General features: G+C 44.8%; 1 protein-coding gene across 1 annotated transcript; it reads right to left on the bottom strand.

Moving 5' to 3' along the window:
- Positions 1–1,129: 1,129 nt before the first annotated feature.
- ACO2 (aconitase 2) lies at positions 1,130–21,610 on the bottom strand. Its single transcript, XM_051608829.1, has 18 exons — positions 21,501–21,610; positions 15,676–15,818; positions 14,347–14,605; positions 12,201–12,293; positions 10,553–10,711; positions 10,010–10,160; positions 9,601–9,705; positions 9,248–9,339; positions 8,861–8,966; positions 7,656–7,813; positions 6,501–6,574; positions 5,697–5,808; positions 5,372–5,494; positions 5,020–5,175; positions 3,747–3,938; positions 2,783–2,915; positions 2,349–2,470; positions 1,130–1,621 (listed from the first exon to the last, which is right to left on the bottom strand). Exons 1-18 carry the CDS (start codon positions 21,534–21,536, stop codon positions 1,478–1,480), a joined length of 2,358 nt encoding a protein of 785 aa, XP_051464789.1. The 5' UTR covers positions 21,537–21,610; the 3' UTR covers positions 1,130–1,477.
- Between the last annotated feature and the right edge of the window lie 44 nt (positions 21,611–21,654).

The following is a 21,654-nucleotide window of genomic DNA, read 5'->3' as shown; positions in this document are numbered from 1 at the left end:
CTTGTACAATTTGTGGGGAAACTCTTAGCTTCCTGCAGGAAGAAAGAAGTTGCCTCCTGCAGTTTAGCTACTTGGATTTCACAGCAGACAGTGTTGAGACCAACACTTTGCTCTGCTCTAGCTGCCAATAACAAACAATTGCCATCACCCTTCCTGACAGCAGTGAAAGGAAAGGGGGGGGGGAGGTACAAAACAAATCTATGCAGGGCCCATTGCCAAGAGAGTGATGCTACACATAATTACAAAGCCAGCCACGTTTGGCAGGAAGGGGCTATAATTCCCCAGGATAGTGGGTCTGCTTAACCTCCAACTGTGAAAACAAAGCCCGAGTCATCAGTGCCCTCCCTACAGTGTTGTCTGAACTCCTTAATTCTGAACTGCTATTCCTGGTGCATTGCCCTAATTAAAAGGGAGCCCAGAATTCTGTAGGTTCATGGAGTAACTGTGGTCCATCTGCTCAGCCAACAAGCCTGCTGCATGCTGTCTGTAGGGCAGTAGTGCTCAGCCATGCTGTCATCTAGAAAGGCTGGAAATGTTTGCAGAATACCTCCAGCTGTTGGTATAGGTGGAAAGTTGGGTGAAACAAGTTAAAGCCTCAACGGTTGGAGAAGTTTCCACAGAGCGCTTTGGGGTAGTGCCTGGATGGGGAGAAAACAGCCAAGGTACCTCCAAGTAGCTATTGTGCTCAGCTCCCATAGCACAGGGACAGAGCTCGCAGGTGGCAGCTGCAGGGCTTTAGGTTCTGATCTAATGAGATAGTCCTCAACATCATTCTCCTGTTGTGGAGGAGGCAAGCTGTGCTTGAAGTTAGTCCAGTGCATGATGCTAAGGAAGTGTATACTCACTTGCTCTTTGCAAGTTTGTCACTGCTGCAGTAGTGGCACTGTCACCCTGGACAGAAGGCACTGATAGTCACGAGTCTAGCTTGCAGTATGTTAATGTCAAGGGATAAGCAGCACAAGACAGCTGTGAGAGCTTTTTTTTTACTCTATAGATTTTTGTGCACAGCACTTATTTACAGAGTGAGAACTAGGCTGGTAACATCTCTTATCTCCTACCCTCCCAGCAACAGGGGAAGCAGGGGCTGAAAAGTAGGATTATGAATATAACAACACAAGGCAGAAGATGGTCAGGTTCTTTATTTTCATTTTATTTCTTTAGCCATCAGTAAAATGAACGGGCAGAAAACAACCAACTGAGCAGACAAACCCACCTTAGCCGGTTATTTCCAAATATAAATAACTGTGGGACAACCGAAAATGAGCCAAAATAGAAAAAGGGAGCTGGGGAATTTAAAAGACAAAAGTAAGCCTAGCTGCACTCCCTTTCATAGTGTCAGTGAAGAGGAAGTACCATAACAAAAAGGAAGCTATGGTTACATTTGATCAGACATTCCATCAGTAGGCATGGAATTGCACTTTTCATGAAAATGCAAAAGCTGAATCGAGTCCAGTGCATGGGGGGCGTTTGTGCGCACTTAGCTTGATTTCTGCTGCAGCTCCTTCATTCTGTTCAGGGCACTGCCAGCCTGAAACCACTCTATCTGTGACTCGTTGAAGGTGTGGTTCAGCATGATTGTTTCTTGGCTCCCATTGGGATGCTTGATGATGCATTTCAGAGGCTAAAGGAAGGAGACAGTTACAGAAAAGTTTGGGAGGGACTTTTTACAAGAGCTTGTAGTGAGAGGACAAGGGGTAATGGATTAAAACTGGAGGAGGGGAGATTTAGGTTAGATGAGAGGAGGAAATTCTTTAGTGGGAAGGTGGTGAGACACTGGAACAGGTCATTCAGGGAAGTTGTGGATGCTGCCTCCCTGGAAGTGTTCGAGGGCAGGTTGGATGGGCTCTGAGCAACCTGGTCTTGTGGGAGGTGTCCCTGCCCATGCAGGGGGGTTCGGATTAGGTGGACTTTAAGGTCCCTTCCAACTCAAACCATTCTATGATTTCACCCCTTCTCTTTCAAGGGAGCAAGTTAACTGCAGCTTCCCACAGGAAAATTCCTACATGTTTTTGAAGGGTTTAAAATGTAGTATTATAGCTCGGGGGGGGGGTTCTTAACATAAAAGTGTGGATGCACACTTCCTTCTAGGGAGCACTCGTGCTTAAGGCACCAACTCCAGGAATTTGGAACGTTGTACCTGGGTTTCTTGTAATGGGTCAGAATAATGTGATCTCATTCTGACTTGCTCCCCACCCTGCCAACCACTGGTGCAGTGTCCCACTGGGCTGGAAGGCTGCCCTGCCCACGGGTGCCTGTGCTGCTTCAGGCCCTGAGCACACAGCTCAACACTATTCCCTGTCAGTGGCACATCCCTCTCCCCTGAGCACCATGACAAGACACCCAGTTACCTTTCCAGGTGCGAAGTCTGCCAGCCCCACAATGCTTAGCTTGTCCACAGGATGAATCTTGTTGTAGTCTGCTGGATCAGCAAAAGTGAGAGGCAGTAGACCTTGCTTCTTCAGATTGGTTTCTGTGGAGAGCAAACCACCAAGCATGCTTGTAACAACACACTGCAGGGGACTGGGGTTACCTTCTTCCTGTTCAGTGCTTCCAGGAGTAATATTCCAGCAACAATTATCATCTTTGTAGCAAAATCAGCATGTCCACTGTTCCTGGTGTATCCAGGTACCTAACAGGATTCCTGACAAGAGGGACCATGCAACCTATCAACAAACAGGGTTCTTTGTGCCCATCAGTGTTGAGCCCTGGGGCAAGGTGAGCACCACTTCCACCCAAACCAAATGCATCCTGTTTATACACATCACAGGGAAGTGGGACTCACCGTGGATCCTGGCAAAGCTCTTGGTGATGATGACCCTGCCACCCAAGTGACGTGGCTCCAATGCTGCATGCTCCCGGCTTGATCCCTCGCCATAGTTTTCATCTCCAATAACTGCCCATTTAACACCCATTTTCTGTGACAAGAGAAACATATTTACATTTCTGCAGTCACTAAAGAGAGGAATTAACAATAAACACACCCACCCATGCATTTAATTTCAGCACTACACTACTGACATGGCTGTGCTATGACACCTGCTTCCAGAAGACTGCCTTTGGTCCTGAGGAAGGACAGAAACAAAGGAATTCAGTGCACTGAATTCCTAGGCACTGCCATCCTTCACTAATGACGGCTGAGAAGGGTTGTCCTGGGACTCAGGGCAAATCCTTGCTGCCACCTTTCTTTCCATGGTCCTGCACCAAAGCAGCATTTACACCAGCCATGATCCCTGCTCCACTTCTGGAAGTGATATGGAAAACTTTAATTTCTGTCTACTGGAGGAAGCAATCTGATACCACTGCCAAGCTGTCCAGAGGGTTAAAGGACATTTCTTGAGGTTCTAAGCCAAGTTTTAAAGAACAAAGAGGACAGGATTTGAATTTCTTTAAATATTAGTCTAGTCACAGAAGAAACATGCCAGGATGAGAGATTTAGTTGCAGTCTGATAGACACCCATGCTTTGCAGGGTGTGCAGTGCCTAAAGGAGTTCTTCCCCTTTTGTCTATGATGTCTAGTCCCCTATGGTCACAAGGTCCTCCTCCCTCTTCACTGTAACAGGCAGGGAGAGAATCTCCTGCGGAAACTGCCATCATCAGAATAATTCCCAAGAAAAAGCCTCTAACACTGAGTTAATTCACAGCTGCTGTTACTTGGAAGCAGAAGGGCAAGATCCTCCTTTGTCTTGGCACAGACTACCCAAAGTGTAAACATCTCTTAAAATAGATGCATCAGGGGAAAGCCTCACCTTGTAGTAACGGGCTGTGTCTGGGACTGGCCCAAACTCCTGGGTTAACGCATTCCTCACGGAGTTGGCTTTGCCATTTTCAACGTTGATGGCGCCGATGAGCAGGTTGTTAGAGATGTTGTCCAGATGGCCACGGAATTTGAGCCATGGTCCAGCAGCAGAAATATGGTCAGTGGTACACTTCCCTTTTACCTAGAGGGCAGGCGAAGAGAAAAATGTCTTAGGATGGATCAGTGACTTGACTCTTCCTCAACACCTTTTCTTGTGAAGGACCCTCACATCTCTTTTTAAAGGCACAAACTCAAGAAAGTTGCATCTGTTACAGAATCAAGGCACCCTAAAGCAGAACACAATTGTCATTCTGCATGTGTAGGAAGAACATCCCTGTTCCAAAGGGTAAACTACAAAAATGAGCTTAGCTATGACACTTCCTGCCATGTCCTCATTTCCCTCAGCAGCAGATTCCTCAGGTACAAAAAGCAATTAAGCCCTTCCTGCTACAGCTCAGCCTCCCTGCTGAGGGAGTTAAGCAAGTTGCCAAGTTTCCTGTTAGTTGCCAACATGCCCATAAGACTTCTCAGCTTGTAAGAACAGAATTCCCAACCAGAGATAATGGCCTGCCAACTGGTAAGTCCCAAAGTGCTTGCCTGTGTCACAAGCTCAAGCAGAGCTCAGTATGGTCCTTGGGAGTACCTGCAACTCTCTGCCACTGAGAATCAGCAATGATCCTCAAGGAACTGAAGGTTTCATCCTGTTAACTCACCACAGCCAGTGAGGAGAAACCTGTCTTCATTAAGAGACCAAAATACAGTGTTTTAACCACTGTGAAATAATTTCTCTTTCTATAAAATGTGAAGAGAACATAAATACTGATGGATGAGTAGTTCCTAATGACCTCACTTCAGAAGAATGCATCTTAGAACAGTCAAGTATTGGAAACACTAATTAAAGAATCTATCCACCTTTCCGCTGCAGGTTATAAATGGGAGAAATTCTGTAGACTGCATGGTATGTGTAGAATCATATTACAACAAGCTTCATTTTTCATGGTATTAGTTAACCACTAGCCCAAAGGAGAAAAGTCTCTTAGTTATAACAAAAAGAAGTATCAGAATGGAGCACCTGGAAAGAAGACCCTCGCTTCTCTTTCCCTAACAATGCTGTGCAGGGGGGGGAAAAAATCACAGATAGCTCAAAGGCACATCCAAGGCTTCTAGCAAACCCTGTTCAAGCAGTCCTGTCATAGCTGCTGTTACTCCACTTTGCTCCTGACCTTGATGAGGATCAGCATGTCTTCTAGATCCTTGCCGTCCCACTTATCAAAGGGCTCAAGGAGCTGGAGGCGCTGGCTGGTGGGGCTCACATCCACATGCTGTCCACTGCCATCCTTGGGAGGGTACTGATAGGTGTCCTGGCCTGGGTCAAAATCCTTCCAAAGAAGAAAGGAAAATCATCAGCCTCAGCCACCCCCAACAGCACATGAAAAGAACAAGCCAACTCAGGCAACTGCACCTATTCTAACTTTAATACTAAGGACAAGGTCAGTGCATGAAGTTCCCTTACTACGTACATAACGCTACTAGTGACAGGCCTTCCCTCCCTCTGTCCCCAGACCAAGCAGTTACCAGCTTAGGCAGTTCATCTGCATCAGGTGCTTCTAGTTTAAACTTCTTCCCATCTGTTCCTGTCAGGTAGTCTGTCTCGGGGTTAAATTTCAGAGTGCCAGCAATGGACAGGGCTGTCACAATCTGAGGAAAAAAAAAAAAAAAAAGGAAAGTTAAAAGGCATATTCTTCCCCCCACCTCTTCATTTGAAAGTCCTACACCTATCAGTCTCAAAGCCAGCAGCCAAGCTATAAACCAAGCTATACTGGGTCTCTTCTGCAGGCAGAGGAATTAGCTCCGAAAACACACTGAACTTTTCTATGGCCTCACTCTGGCTGTCTCTTACCTCCGGAGAGGTCACAAACGCGTGAGTCTCCGGGTTGGCATCATTGCGACCTGTGAAATTCCGATTGTAGGACGTAACTATTGTGTTTTTCTCTCCCTTCTTGATGTCCTTCCTGTGAAAGGAAAACACGCTCATCAAACCCAAAGGCAATACTGCTTCTAGGTGCCTCGCTGCTAAACTCCCCCAGCTTGGCTCTGGTGGCATTCACTGTCTTTTGGAAACAAGAATCAGTGCCTGGACATGTTTTCCTCCCTTAAGCACAGAATCAAAACCAAGGACAGTACAAAATCCAATCAGACACTGATTCCTGGAGTAGTTTCCAAAATCCATGTTGTGCACTGTTCAAATGTCTAACCAATAATAACTAAGTACATTGCCTTTGGACATCCCACCAGTAAAAATGACAAAGACACGTGAGAATATGTCTCCCATCCCTTCTACTGGGAATGTTCCACCTTTACACTTCAATGATTGAAGCTGGACCAATTCACTTTTCCTGTTTTAAAAGGACTACACAAACTCCAGTCCAGCCTCTCACAGGTAACAAATCTCTCTCCCCATTTTTGGCCTACTATCAGAAGCCTCCAGGTGTGGTGGCACTTGTGGCCGTTCTGCAGCTTCATTCATCTAAAGGCTTCATATAAATTTGCACTCTTTCAGTTCTCCTCCTCCAGAGCAGATCAGACAGCTGGCCAATGGGTTGTTAAGCACTTATGTGTGATATTTACAAACAAATTTGGCTTCACAGAGCACTTTAGGAGCTAAAATATACAAAGCTAGAGTGAGATCAGTCCTTCACTTTACCTGTCCCACTGGCCAATGCATGGCCCACAAGCATTGGCAAGAACCAGCCCTCCAACATCGCGCAGGATTTTCGCCTGGGGACAAAGAACAATTTTGTTACTAGTAGAAAGTCTGGAATAAGTTTCTAGGGCTGCTCCTACAGGCTAGGAGGGCACCTGTCTTCTAACAGAAAGCACCAAGCCTGAGAAAATTCCCATCCTTGTTTCACTTGCAAGTTTTGAGTGACTTTTATAAGTACACAGGGTTTGATCCCAGTAAAGCTGTAAGGTAATGCTGGGGAAGAGCACAGGATGACTTGCCACAATGTGCGCATTCCCTGCCTACTTCAAATCGAGCAATCCAGCTCTCACAGATACCTGACTGAAGGGCAGTGGCTGGTCTGATTAATACCCTGTGCACTTCCTGTCCATATAAAGACAGAATTGGTGAAAGTGCAGGAAAGTGTGTGTGTGTTTGCTCAGTTCATTCAGCAAATCTAGAGGGCAGCTGTTAAGGGAAAAGTATGACTGTGGACTTGCTGGAGGAGGCATTAAGTACTGTTTGGACACATCCACATGCAGACTTACATAATTGGTGCCCAAGCTCTGACAGCATCTAGTACATATTACATTTTAGAACTAATTAAAACATCACTCATCATTTCTCCCACAGAAAAGGGGAGAAAGTAAGTAGTGTAACGACTACAACCAAACATGAGTTTTGGCATAAATGTGGTCAAGAAGAGAACTTCCTTCCTACAGACAAAAGGCTTGCTCACATCCTAAACTGTTCTTAAAGGAGAAAACTGGATTGCAGGTGGGTGCTAGCCCTTCATCAGCCATGGCCATCCACAGAATCCCAGAAGCAAAAGGCATCCCTTGCTATGCATATTGTTATCTCCCCAGGACCCCAGTCCCTGACCACTGTCTCAGCTCTGTCCAGGTCCAATCCTGTTTTTATATGTCCAGATAGTAAAAGACATCAGGTCAAAACACTGTTGAGGTGACGGCAGGACCCACAGGTATAGCAAGAGAAGACTGGTTACTACAGCAATTGTACCTATAGCACTAAGTGAAGTTTAAAAGGATTCCATTAGTTAACTCTGGCTCCCTGAGTACTGTCTGGAAGAGGGTTTAACACTTACTGACTGTAAGTATAAAGAGCAGTCATACTCACATAACCGTCTCTTTCGATGGTGGCACGGATCTGCTCCGAGCCTGGTGTGATTGTGAACTTCGATTTGCACTTCAGTCCATGGGCTAGTGCCTGTTTTGCCACTGCTGCAGATCGTCCCATGTCCTCATAGCTGGAGTTGGTGCAGCTGCCAATCAAGCCTGTGGTGTTTGACAGAAATAGGGAGGTGGTTATTGCAGCCCCCTCTTCTAGGAATCTTCTTCCCGACTCATCTCTCAGCAGAAAAACCAAGGGGCAACCACATTTTCTGCTGACAAGGAATCTGAAATGGTTTCGGGTACTAACACTGCCAAGTCTCCCAGCAAGATACTGCAGTCACAAGTAATCCCTTGTCCAGCTTTGGAAGTTGCATAGTCAGAACACACTACCTGGTCATCCGTCTAGTTATTGTTTCACAAGATCAACGTGTCTCCTACTTGCAGTTTGGTTAAGTAAATTACTACAGAGAAGTATTGTTCCACAAAGACAGAAAAGGCTTCAAATCAAGATGGCAAGAAATGGAGCAAGTGATGAAAATAAAGCATCCTTTGTTACAGTATGAAGACCACATGAGGACATACTGTACCATCCTGACTGCATTCTGCTGCTAACCAGCAATAAACAAAAAAAATCTCAGTTACAGCTGCTCTTGATTCTACTTGTAACACTATTAAATAATATGTTTCCCACCTGCGATGTGGCCTTTGCAACATGTTTGCATTCTTTTCATTCCCCCAGGGAGCAACACTTGAGAAGCCAGCCAACAGGTTACCATCCCACAAGTACATAAATAGCCAAGCCTGCTCTTTAGGACAGCAAGTACTACCCTTATTATGTCCTGAAAGCTCAACAGACAACTGCTGGGAGGACTGACAACTGTGCTCTTAACAGTTCTTTGCAATGGACAAATACATGCAACTGACTTAAAGGTGCTCTTCCACAGGAAACATTCCTGTCAACCCAATCATTCAAAGGCTTCCAAGAAGATCCCTCCAACTATCCCAGATCTCATCCCACACACCTGGCCCTGGTGATCACTACCCTTCCCAGCAAATTCATATAGCCATGAAGAGATGACACTGCAGCAAAGTGAAAGGACATGCAGCAGTAATTAAAGGATCCCAAGCTATGCGACCAACAGCTTATTCCAAGACAGGAACATTTATGCCACAAGGACGAAGGTAGAGGAAAGAGCAAATGCTACCCACCAACTCTGATATCAACAGGCCAGCCCTCCTTTTCTGCCACAGCACCAATATCTGACACAGGGTGCGCCAGGTCTGGTGTGAAAGGTCCATTGATATGCGGTTTCAGCTTTAAGAAACAGTGACAAAGTCAGAAATTACAGCAGCCAAGAAAAACCCCAAAACACAGCAGCAAAAAATTCCTTTCATAGCTCTATCTGAAAACTGTTTAAACAGGATTCCCTACATGAACACCAGAGCAGAAGCTGTCAGTGAAGCAGACCTGAGTGTTTTTTATATGTTCTAGCACAGTGCCAGGAATACTGCATCAAACTCCCAGCTTGGTCCTCATTCACACAAAGAAGAGTCACATCACAACATCCAAGATGGCAAGCAGGAAGGAAGCCTTACCTCACTGAGGTTGATTTCTATCACCTGGTCATACTGACAACCAGAATCAGGTACCAAGTGTTGCTGGAATTCGTCAGCCAGAGCAGCTATGTCTGGAATAAGAAAGAAGGGAAATCTGAAAAATGCAGTGAATATGAGAGAACAGAAAAAGCTTGCAACAGCTGAACACAGGGGCTCCACCATATACTTCCCTGTATACTTAATCTACAGACTCTTTGCTTGTACCAGATGACCTACATGACCATGTAAGGTCACAAGTCACACCAGACACTATTGTAGGAGGATGCTGCTCCCAGAAAACACCTTCACTTGACCCCACACTTCTACCTACTTCAACTCCCAAACCCTCTTACCAGCTCGCCCAGTCTTGCCCAAGTACTTCTTCATCCGTGCATTGTAAGGGAAGATTGATGTGGTAGCTCCAATTTCAGCCCCCATGTTACAGATCGTTGCCATTCCTAGAGAAGGAGTGGGAGAGGAGAACACAGGGTCAATCAGAAAGCCCAAGGCCATCCAATTGTCCAAAAGTCAGTCCATGGAAAAGACAGCAAAGCCAAGAGTGTTCAGGGCATTAGCCACAGAAACCTAAATGCACAGCAGACAGGACATACTGGCTGGCTCAACCCCTAACGTTTCCAATCAATGCAATGCCTGCAACCAGACTTTTCTGCAAGGAAGGAGCTGAAAGCTACAGTGATTCCTGCAGATACTGGAAGAGACAACAGGGAATTCCCTCCAGATAAGAGGTTTGTGCTGTCTTACCAGTGCAAGAGATTGAATCCACACCAGGCCCATGGTATTCAATGATGGCACCTGTTCCACCCTTGACAGTGAGGATGCCAGCCACTTTTAGGATCACATCCTTAGGAGAAGTCCAGCCTGAAAGCTTGCCAGTCAGTTTTACACCAATAACCTGTGCAACATTAATGAAAATATAAAAAATGAAAATACTGACCCCATTTCCTTTCAGCAGCCAAAACAATTCCTCAGAATTTTTCCTAAAAATCAGGAGGGTCACAATACCAAAAAGGAGAAAATCCTGAAGTATCAGAACATGTACATAGCATGAAACCACTGACAAGGTCAACTGAAGGGATATCACTACTCACTGAATAAAAAGACTGCAAATGGAAACTCAGAGCTGCCAATGAATCATAGGCCAGCTGTTTAAGCCAGGGTGTGATTAAAAACAAGACTGTAATAGTATATAGTGCCTTATATGCATAGTGCTTGAAAATCAACATTTCTTACATATCTTATATCTCACCCTCCACATTGAAAATTAGTATTCCTTTTTGCTCCTACCTTTGGGCATTTGAGCTCCCAAGGGATTCCTGCCATGACATCTACAGCATCAGCTCCACCCACACCAATGCAGATTCCTCCCAAGCCCCCTCCATTGGGGGTGTGTGAATCTGTGCCAATCAGCATAACCCCAGGGTAGGAGTAGTTCTCCAGAATGATCTGAAAATAAAAATGGATTGTTTGCCTGCTTGATTGTTGGGAAAGGAGGGGGAAGACAGCAGGAAAAAAGACAAGAATAAGAATTTATATTAGTTTGTATTTGCACACAGGAATCTTCACCTACCAGCAGAGCCACTAAACAGTGTTTTTCATGGAAAATGATGAGTTTCCTATGGTAGCAAAACAGTAGAGAACTCAAACTAATGAACTTCTCACTGCACGTGACCCATCAACATTATGGACAGCCTTTCTGAGAAGGGCAGAACTCACAGCACATGCACTTCAGGACAGCTTGGACAGAACTAAGCTGGTGCTGAACAGAGAAGACTGAGGTTTTATCTCTAGCACTTCCAGCTTTGTTTGCTTGTAGCTGACATTAATACACTTGTGTGAGAAAGGTCACTTTGAAGGACTGGCTTTGCCAGAGTTGGACTCAGAAGCTATGCAACACAACTGATTTTCTCCAACCAGAGAAAATAAGCCACAGAAAGCTGGTAACCACAGCACGGAGCTACGTTGCCACGTGACAGATGTTACGAGTGGTTCCCACAACCTTTTGAAGAGTTCACCTGTTCTATTTCCTTTCCCTGTTGCATCATATCAAGTTAAAAGTGATCTTAGTAACTCATTTTGTAGCTAAAAAAACACAGCAGAGAGCTCTTGACTGCACCTGGTCACAAGTTCCCTACTGATGGGATGTCATCCATTCTCCTCTCCCCTCCTTTTGCTTCATGCTGCACTGCAATTTTCACTGCCTGTGACTCGGAGGAACAATGAAAAATGTCTACTGGACCCACAAAGCAAATCAACCAAGAGCAAATTAGGGAAATCCTGCCAGAGTTGTTGGTTTTTAAAAAACTAAAAGCCTCATTAACTGGTAAGTTATCTTGGAACAGTCATGTTCTATTAAAGTGCAAGTGCTACAGCAAAAGAATCTCATACTTGGAAACTGTTTTGCATTTTATTCAGTTCACATAGCAACTCATTACGTGTTGCCATTTTTGAGTACTTAAAGTAAGCTGATCTGTTGGGTGTCCTTATGTACTCTCCTGTCTTTTACGGAACCAAATGCATACAAAATAACCCTAAAAAACGTATGTTCCCAAAGCTGCTTTCCTTATCACCAAAAGCAAATCATATTAGCCCTATGTAGCCAGCTTCTTGGCATCACCTTACTGTCCCAATCGCACCAAGAGGAGCCAGGCCACAAGCAGTTAATGTACTTCAAGCTTTTGTGATCCACATGGCATGCTGTTGGCACTACCTAATCATGCATCAGGTTACAGTTTGACCAGAATAACTTTTAAGAAAAACCACTGCTGACAAGCTAACTGAGATAGGGCAAGCATGAAACCTCACCCACCTCAAGGAAAGCAGGTTGTTTCCCTAAGCTGGTGAAATTCTCTAAGAATTTTCACTTGAAGTCTCTCTTCAGCATAAGGTGAAAGAGCCCCTGTGTGTTCAAAGGTCACAAACACACACACTTTACCTGGTGAATGATTCCTGACCCAGGTTTCCAGAATCCCACTCCATACTTCGCACCAGCTGTTGCTAGAAAGTTGTATACTTCCTGGTTTATGTCCTACGCACAAAGGGAAATGCACAACATTAATAACACATTTTATTCTTCTATACATCAAGAAGTCATTCAAACACATTCCCTCCACTCCTGTGCCTGCCTCTAGTTTGCTCCAGCTTTGTATCAACTAGAGGGAGGTGCACATCAGTCTTTTAAAAACAAAAGGGATCAAAACTGTTTGCCAGTCAGTTGTCATAGGCCGTTTAATTTAATTCAACTTGCAGCTCTACTAAAGCATCTTTTTTATTTTCCAATTCCAACTAGCACCAGGGAAATAGCACAAGTAAAGGAAAAGTCTGGCAATCAGACATTTTAAAATGCTCTGCTCATTTCTTGTATCCTCAGGGTTTTTTCTTTAAACGTGTTTCCCTCTCTTCTTCTAGCCCCTCCTTCCTTCTCTACCAGCTGTTTCTTTTGTTTTACAGATGCCTTGCAGACATTTCAAACCCCTTAGATAAGCATTTTGGCTTTATTTTTATAGATTAAGAACTGAAACTAGAAGTTGCTCGCTGCCAGGGGAGTTGGTGGGTGTCATTTCTCATTCTACGAAGTCCCACGTTTGAGACTCATGAAATGCTGCCTTTCTTGCTGCACTACCACCATTATTGGTAGAGGTCACACCATGAAAATTGCTTGTGAGAATAACCACGGTTGCCAAGGAAGTATGACACTATTACGTCCTGATAATTCTTGGCAGAGGAGTGGCAGAATAGATAAGATAAGCACTAGGAGGAGAGAGTTTCTTAAAGACTGTTCTCATGCAGCTATGCTTCAGAAATAAAAGAGAAAGGGGAAATTGGAGATAATAGAAAAACTGTCTCAGCACACATTTGCTCAAGTTTCCCATGAGGCAGCAGCAGTTCTTTAAGCCTCGTTTCCCACTGGGAGTCAGGTCACTTCACTCTGTTTGTGCATCCCTCCCCCAGTAAATTATGCTGATGTGCCAGGAGCAGATCCAAACCACTCTCTGGCCTGCCAGTATTCACTGTGTGCCAACTGGCAGCAGCAAAAGCAGAACCCAGTCAGAAGAAGGCTGGACCTTTACTTGCTCTGCTCGGAGTGGATGGCAAAGGAGGGACTCAGCTCAAGGCTGGAGCAAATATAATTACATGACAGAGAACAAATGCAGGAACAGGGGGAAGGGGAACTACTGTTAACTGTAGTTTGGAATATTTGATATTAATGTCCAAGGCACAATTCCTTGTCTGTGGCACAATTCCTTCTGTCAGTGGACTTAGGCTAGGTTCACTTGGAATAACAACAATTCTTCCCCCATCTCCCTGCTATGCTAAGAGCATGTCCCTCCTTGGCAGGTGCACTGAGGTATGTAGGACAGAGGTGAATGTGTCTGTATTTAACAGAAGCCCCTATGGAAGAAAAAGCAGTAAAACAGCGAGCAGGAAATTTTAATAAGGCAGTGAATCCGCAGCTGGACAAACAACACATCAAAATCTCCAAATAAAACCCAACATCCTCCATGTTCTCTACACACTTCTGTGGACCCTCACTAGTCCTGAAAGCTGCACGTGGTTCAGTCAGTGCTCTTCAGCTAATCACTAGCAAATGGACTGGGAAACAGAAGTAGTTACTTGCTTCCCCCTCACAGGATACACGAGTGCAATGCAGACACATGTTCAGGAAGTTTCTCACACTGCCATACAGTGCCATAAAGACTGTAGCTCTCTAGAGTAATCTGTCTTTTTTCCCCTTTTAAATAGATTTTTCCTCTTGCCTTAGCCAAAATACCTTCTCGCTCCCCAGAACACACATATGACCTGGGATTCCATTACTAACAGATTAAGACTAGTTTTTCCTGCATCCATGGTCCTTTAAAACATGTAATGGATGAATCCCAGCTGAAATTCTCCCAAAGATCTGTTTACTTTGTTTCTTTGCTGCACCTGACCTAACTACAGAGCTGACCACCACAGGCAATCAGTTATTGTATTTGAATCATGGCTGTCTTTCTGGGGAAAAAAATAAAATTAAATACAATCTCTTCCTTTGACTGGGAAGAAGCTTTCAGACAGACAATGTACATCTCTGCAATACTGACCTTGGCTCTTCGAAGATCCTGTTCACCACCTGACTGGGCTTCGATGAGGTGATCACAGTGGATGGTGGAAGGCACAGCCACTTTTGGCAGCCCACTGCTGATGAACTGCAGCATTGCCATCTGAGCAGTGGCGTCCTGCATGGCCACGCGGTCTGGCCGTAGGCGCAGGTAGGTCTTGCCCCGCTCGATCTCCTGTTTTGCTGGGTCATCCAGGTGTCCATACACAATCTTCTCAGACAAGGTCAGGGGACGGTCAAGTCTGGGGAGAAGAATTTTAGGATCTGCATCGTGTACTTCAACATTTGCCCCTTTTAAGCGCGTAAAAGAACAATTTCCTATGTCACTCAGGCTGTTAAGACCTATCAACACACAGGAACCTGCACACTCTTCTGATATCACTAAAATATCAACTGTCAGCCAGCTAAAACAAGGGCTCAGTCAAGAAAGTTCAAAAGTATATGGATTGATGTCACTTTATGCTTTATTTTATAATCTTCCTATACAGTAACAGAAACATTAACTCTATTCATATTTTGAGTCATACCTCAGGACAGCAAATGTGGAGGTGAGACAGAGGTCAGACTCAATTCACAAATACCAGATCCCACAACAAGCAAGTGCAACTAAGCAGAGTTTCATGACCTCAGATGTTCCGTCCTGTAGCTGTATCAGTTGAGGAACCTATTTATGTCAGTGGTGAGATCTTCTGAGAAGTAGCTGAGTAGATACAATGACTTTGAATGAGAGCTACCGCATTTAACAAAGGACATAAAGACTGAAGGACATGTCATACAAACCACTGCAGAGGTAAGTGGAGCAGGAATGACAACTTAACAGGCACACAAACCTCTATGAGCAGATTAAGGTCACCATGTTTACATATGCTATGAATTCCCAGCCCTCCTCTCCATGCCTAACACCTACAGTGGAACACAGGAGAACATTCACTGTCAAAACACAGTGCAAAGGAGCATTAGCCTGTAATGACCACTGCCCACACATTGCTTCCCCAGAAAGGAGAAAGGGCCAATATGAAGGCTCCACATAGAGGACATGAAACAATGAGGACAGAGACCTTTCTAGCAACTCCTCTGCACTGGCCTGGTTCTCTGCATATTGCAGTGCTTCATCATAACCTTCAACCCATCCCACAGTGCCCCAGCACTTCCTGGGGACACTACAACTCATGTTTCACTACATTTGTGACTGCCACCACACAAAGCTGCTCTCCCTAGCAAATATTTCCTATGCTGGCGCCCCACGACACTTTTTTCCTCCTATTCCATCACTGCAGAGCTGAATTCTGCCCACTGGACCCTCCACTCTTACCTCTTACGGACAATGTTGATGTTCTTCTCCAGCTTTTCATAATTTATGTACTCATTAGGCTCAAAGTGGCTCATAGCCACCTTGGCCCGCTGGCACAGGACAGGAGCAACATGGTAGCGTCGTATCCCACTATTCAAGGCATGCTGGAAAAAGGAAAGTATTTGCATTGGAACCTTGCAGAGTGAATTCCTGTAACATATCAATAAACCCATTGTTTTCCAGTTGTTATTCCTGGGATTTTACAGGCCGAGGAACAGAAAAACTTGCAAAGTATTTTAAAGGCACCCAATAAACATCTGATCGTTCCATACTGCATATTATGTTAAACAGTGAGACACCAGGTTACCCAGAACAGGCAGCATTTACCAAATCATTTTACATTTCTGTTTCTAGCACCAGACGCCTTATGCTTTCAGTGGGAAACCTGTTTTCAGGCCATGCTGAAATAATTCTTAAGCAAAGAGCAGTTTGCTGTACTGCTGACATATTACAGCCATGGTAGAGGAGAACCTCCACAGTTTCCAAAGCAAAAGCACACGAGGTTTGTACTTGCTGACTGGTATTGAGTTTACACTGAAGGACTGGCAGGTGACATGGTATGGGACTGAGCAGAAACCTGCCTGCTCCACCATCAGACACTAAGTTCCCTATGCAGGGTCCCTGCACAGTATTACAAAGCTTATCATATTTCCACCTCAGGGAAGCTGTGTGTCCATGCTAGCTAGAGTGACTACAAGGGACAGGCCTGGTCTACAATGTAACGCCAAGCAGGAGAGAGGCAACATGTGGAACAACCACAACAGCTTCACCAACCTGGCTGCGCAGATCCACGTGCTATTCTTCTTCAGTCTCACAAAGGCATCCTCACCTTTCCCCTAAGAACAGCCTTGCATGTGCCATACAGTAGGTGAGTTAATAGCAAGACAGATAAACTATACTGTGAGCTGAAACTGCCATGCAAAAAAAGCCCAAACTTTGCTTGGCAGCCTCCACTGTGGAATAGTTCTCTGGAAAATGGGAAAAAGGCAGGCTATGGCAAGGCACCTTTTAGCACCTCACCTGAAAGAGATAGAGTTAAAAGGCTTTGGAAACTGAGTCAGAGGAGCCTCCATAGAAATTTCCAGGGTTTGTCACATACATTTCTTACATCCTTTGAAGGTCTCAGTCATAAGCACTGGAACTCTGAAAACAGTCTGAAGACAGGAGTTCAGAGATCTTCCTCCTCCAGTACTACACTTAATCCTATTTTTTACATTCATCTTCTACTTCAGTGACACAAGGTTTTGATAAGTACAGGTTAACAAACATAGAACTGCACTAAATATCCCTTTTGTATCTATGATTATAAATCAGCAAATATTCCTTGTGCAGAACACAATCACAGAACCTACCAGTTTTGTGTTGTCAACTCTTTAGATCTGTCCAAGCATTTTTAATTTTTCCTTACAAATATTTTTTTCTAGTTTTCTTGTTACCAGCATTGAAAACCTTGCTGGAAATTATCATGATCAATGAAACACCACCAATTTTTATTCCAATATTTTGTTTCATTGTCCTTTCGATAACATTTGTTAGTATCTATCGCAATAAAAAGTTCAAGAAATCTGGGTGAGACCATAAATAGCCAGCACACAAGCAAAAAGGGGGTAGTTGGCTTTTTTACCACACAATCCTAAGCTATTAGCTGGACAGCTTTTGGTAGGAGCAATAGAGCAGCTGCACACCACTTCTGTTAAAGAGTGTCTGAAGTAAGTGAATGTGGCAGTGCAAGAGAGGGCTCTGCTCCTCCAGGAATGCAAATGAAACCCAGTCATCAAATTTCACTGTGCTGAACTTCTAGCTTAGAACTTCCAGAAGGTAACACAGGTGTCAAAGTTGAGACTTTTCCTTCTTCCACTAGCAAAAAACCAAAACCCCACCCAAACCAAACACCACCCAGGGTTGTTTAACATTGATAAGCTGCTCTTTACCCAGCAGCCAGGTAACAGTCATTGTTTAAGCTACATAAGTTGCTTTTTACCTAGTAGCCACATAAATTCTGTTTATCTTGTTCTGTCTCTTTTTTTTTTTTTTTTTTAAACTTAAGCATTTGCTCAGCACAACTTATATGCTGTGAAAATATCTTTAACTCACAAGATACCCATTATCTGGTGAAAGTCTCCAACTGCTGGAGTACTGGAAACAACACTGAGGGATTTAACCAATGTTCATGAAAAAAATAATCTCTTCACTGGACCAGGAAATGTATTTTGGTTTAATGCAGTAATTCCTTCTTCACCTCCCCACAAATAAACCCATAACACAAATGATTAAAGGAGTTCCTCCTTGTCACTCAGTAAACTGGAAGTTAAATTTCACCACAATTCAGCACAGATTTGCAAATCAAAGTAATGGCAGAGGCTTCATGGCATTCTAGTCTTGCCTGGGACCAAGGCTGATTATGGTAAAAATCTGAATCAGGGCTCTCCAAAGAGGTGAACAGAAACTTTTCAGAAAAAAAAAAAAAAAAAAAGAAAATCTTTTCAGTTTGAGTATACCTACTTATCTTTTTATTTCATGAAATGGCTTGGTGAAATGTAGTATTTATTCAGATACTATATAAATATTCAATTGCAGCAGTAGCAATACAAAGTAGTTGACCTGCTTGGCCCTAACTTTAGGCTACCAGAAGTGGGAAGGGAGCACGTTGGAGGCGAAAGATCCTGTTTGGGCACAGAGATCAGCAAGAGACATCTGGAACACTGAAGGTCTGCTTCTGCGATGGTCATTAAGACTGGGGAAAAATAATCACCTCGGCCAATCAGGTTCAGAAGACTATAGAATAATTTTAGTCTAGGTAAGACTTTTAAAAAACACCTACTAAAAAAAAGTGTTATCTTCACTTTCCTGGGATCTCAATCTCATCCCATATCTCTACTGGGAATTATTTTGATTCGATATGGCTGTTGGAGCCAGCAAGCCAAATGATCCTTCACCAACAATGTGCAACTGCAGACACTGCCTGGTTCAAAAGTCTGATCTCTCTTCATAAACAATCTACAATATATCACTCATCATACCTGTCTGTTCCCCATACCTCTCCTTTTTCCATTGCATCCTCAGAAATGGGGTAGCAGAACTAAAACATTAAGGAAAAGCTACAAGCCAGTTTCCAGCTTCATTCCCTCTCCCTCTTCCCTGAAATAGTAGGCGGTTTGGGGGGCTTATAGGGTGTTTTTTTACTGAGCAGCAAGAAGTGCCTTGAGATCAACAGCCAAGGGAAGTAGAATGCCAGCAATCCACACATTTTCCCTTTTATGCGGGAATTGTTAATTTCCAGACTGAACGCCCAGCAAAAAGCTACCAAGTGATCTCCTCATCTGGCACTGAATTTATTATCCCAGCACCTGACTGTCCTTATTTAGATTTCAGTAAGAGAAATGGCAGTGATTATTACAGGGCTTCTAAGTCTATTGGTATTTTGGCAAGCAAAATCTTCCTTAAACAAAAGCAAGCCTATTAAGTGGGGCATTGTTTTTGAAACCTCTGTAAGGAAGCCAACACTTATCTTTATAGATTAAAAGCTCATCTTGAAAAGCTAGCTGTCATGCATCTAGCTCACTGCACTGAACGGTCCAGCTGCAAAGAGAGTCTGAATTGAGAACCTAACTCCTGTTTTGGCAGCAGACATGGTAGACAAGTCCAGTAATCAAAAGTTCATGTTCAAGAGAGTAGCAACTGTGCTATACATACTCCTATTTGGGAAACGAGTCCTAGAAATCCTAGCTGAAACCCAAAATACCACCTTTCCACATCCTCCCTGATCTAAGAACGCTGGCCAAGTTTCCAACATTCACCATGATTCAGGCTAAAAAAAAAGCAGTGTGGTAAAATCAAACCATAAATGCAGTCTAATTTTCTAGACCCACCTCCAAAGAGCAACCAAAATTATGGTTCTAAAGGTCAGTTTAGCTCTAGTCAACACTGCCTTTGCCAGCAGACACAAAGCTTCCCATACATAATTTCAGTATCTACCTACAAGGCCTTCAACAAACCCCTGATCCTTAAGTTTAGTTTCGCAGTAGGGCTCTCTCAATCCTCAGCCAACGTGGCTCGAGAATGCGATGCTACTAAAAGCATCCCTCAGATAGGCATGAAAAAGATCTTGACCCTTTGAGGCTATTAGAAGACTTGTACTTTAAATTGGACTGTCAGTCCAAACCGGGCTAATACCCATTTATTTGCCTTAGAGGTAAGTGTCCTATGCAGCTCCAATTCCCAAGCAGGTTTAGGACAGGAGATGGGCAGAACAAATATTAATAACATGTGCCATGGTCACTCTCACAGTGGTTGCAAGGTGATTCTCATATTCACTAGTTTGCCTCCTAAAGAAATCACCTACAAGCATGTTTGATTACCACAGGTTTAGTCCTTCACAGGGAAAAAAAACCCCACGTATCCTGAGCCTGATCAGAGAAGACAGCCTCCTAGAATAGTGAATTTCCCACATTCACTGTGCCAGCACAGCCTTTGTTTTACATTATACAACACGTTTAGCAAATGACTGCTTGTTCTCATGCGATGACACACCTTAAAACAAGAAACAATTTACTCTCCCAATAAAGAATTTACCTTTGTTTTATAAGTATTCATTTATGTTCAAAGTACAAATTAAAAAATAATTAACCATCGAGAATGAATATACCAAGTTAACTGAATAGGTGCTATTCTGTAACTTACACTTAAATTAAAAAAAGCTATATTTTTCTAAAATATCTGCCTCTAAAGTAAGGAAGTAATACAAAGCATGAATTAAGCTTTTCAAAGTACTTTCAGAATACTAGAAGCCAAGTTCTTACTTTGGCTTCCAGGGAAAAGGGAACACATTGGCCAAGGTCACAAATAGCAAACTAAGAACTGCCTGACTTCATCACGTGCTTCACTAAGGGGAGCCCAGGCTTCCTTATTCCTGTCAGCAGCCATAAGAAAACTGCACACTGATGTTTGCATTTCTTTAAAAGATCATGAAAACTTCATTAATGAGTACACATTAACTGCAATACTGTCTCAAGTAAGACTCTCTGTGGCAAATTCATATTACAGGCAGATGTGATTTGTAGAGGTCATGACAGACAAGACTATGAGAATCACCAGCACTGCCTTAGAAAGAGAGGCAGTGTATGTGCCTGTCCACATTGCTTTTTGAGGCCCCCTGGGTCCCATTTGAATACAGACCTTAGCAGCTTTTCTCACCCAAGGGCCTGTTTTTGCTAAAAGGAAGATTTTTGAAGCAAAGGAGCCAGAAGACAGAGCCTTTGCACTCACACAAAGATGAGTCACCTTGTGCTGCTGCACGCAGATAAGGCGGGCAAGATAAGGGGGGGAAACAGAAGGCAAGAGGAGGAAAAAAAGGACGCCCCAGGGAAAGGCTTTTTGATCTCGCCGTCGGAGCCCACACCCTCGGGCTCACCGGGCCCGGGCCTGTCAGGCACCGAGGCGGGGGAAAGCCACGCGGGCAGGCCGTGTCCCCGCCCGCCTCTTCACCTTGCGCTCACCTTGCGGGCCGGCCAGGGCCGGCGGCGGCAGACGCTCCGCCGCCAGGCTCGGAAGGGCGGCCCCGCTGCCGCCGCCGCGGCCTCCCCGCCATCGCCATGGAGACGGGGCGCTGGGCCGCGCCGGGGACACGCTGACCTACACGCGGGGGCGGGGACAGGCGGGGACGGTCTGGGCCGGAGGCTGAGCTCACCCCCCCGCTCCCTCCCCCGCCCGGCGGCTAACGGCCCCGGCCTGGCCGCGACCCCCTCCCTGCCCCCCGCACCGCCCCGCGGCGCCCGCCCCGCGCTCACCCGCAGCCGAGCGGCCAGGACGCAGTACGGCGCCATTTTGTGCCCTGACACCGGTGCGGTCGCGCCCCGATGGCGTCACGCGGCGCCTTTCACCCCTCCGGGCGGGGGCAGGGCGGGAGCGGCCGGGCGGGGCGGGGCCGCGCAGGTCCTGGCA

The sequence above is a fragment of the Apus apus genome, chromosome 1, assembly GCF_020740795.1.
Source record: "Apus apus isolate bApuApu2 chromosome 1, bApuApu2.pri.cur, whole genome shotgun sequence".
Taxonomy (NCBI): Eukaryota; Metazoa; Chordata; class Aves; order Apodiformes; family Apodidae; genus Apus; species Apus apus.
Note: the sequence above shows the minus strand (reverse complement) of the source record. Positions and strands in the feature narration are given on the sequence as shown.

Excerpts from the sequence above, each read along its gene's own strand:
- ACO2 (XM_051608829.1), bottom strand. The coding sequence starts at position 21,536 with ATGGCGCCGTACTGCGTCCTGGCCGCTCGGCTGCGG. Across the intron at positions 9,340-9,600 it reads GGGCAAGACTGGGCGAGCTG|ACATAGCTGCTCTGGCTGAC; the intron begins GTAAGAGGGTTT and ends TTCTTATTCCAG. Across the intron at positions 5,176-5,371 it reads CAGATGAACTGCCTAAGCTG|GATTTTGACCCAGGCCAGGA; the intron begins GTAACTGCTTGG and ends CTTCTTTGGAAG.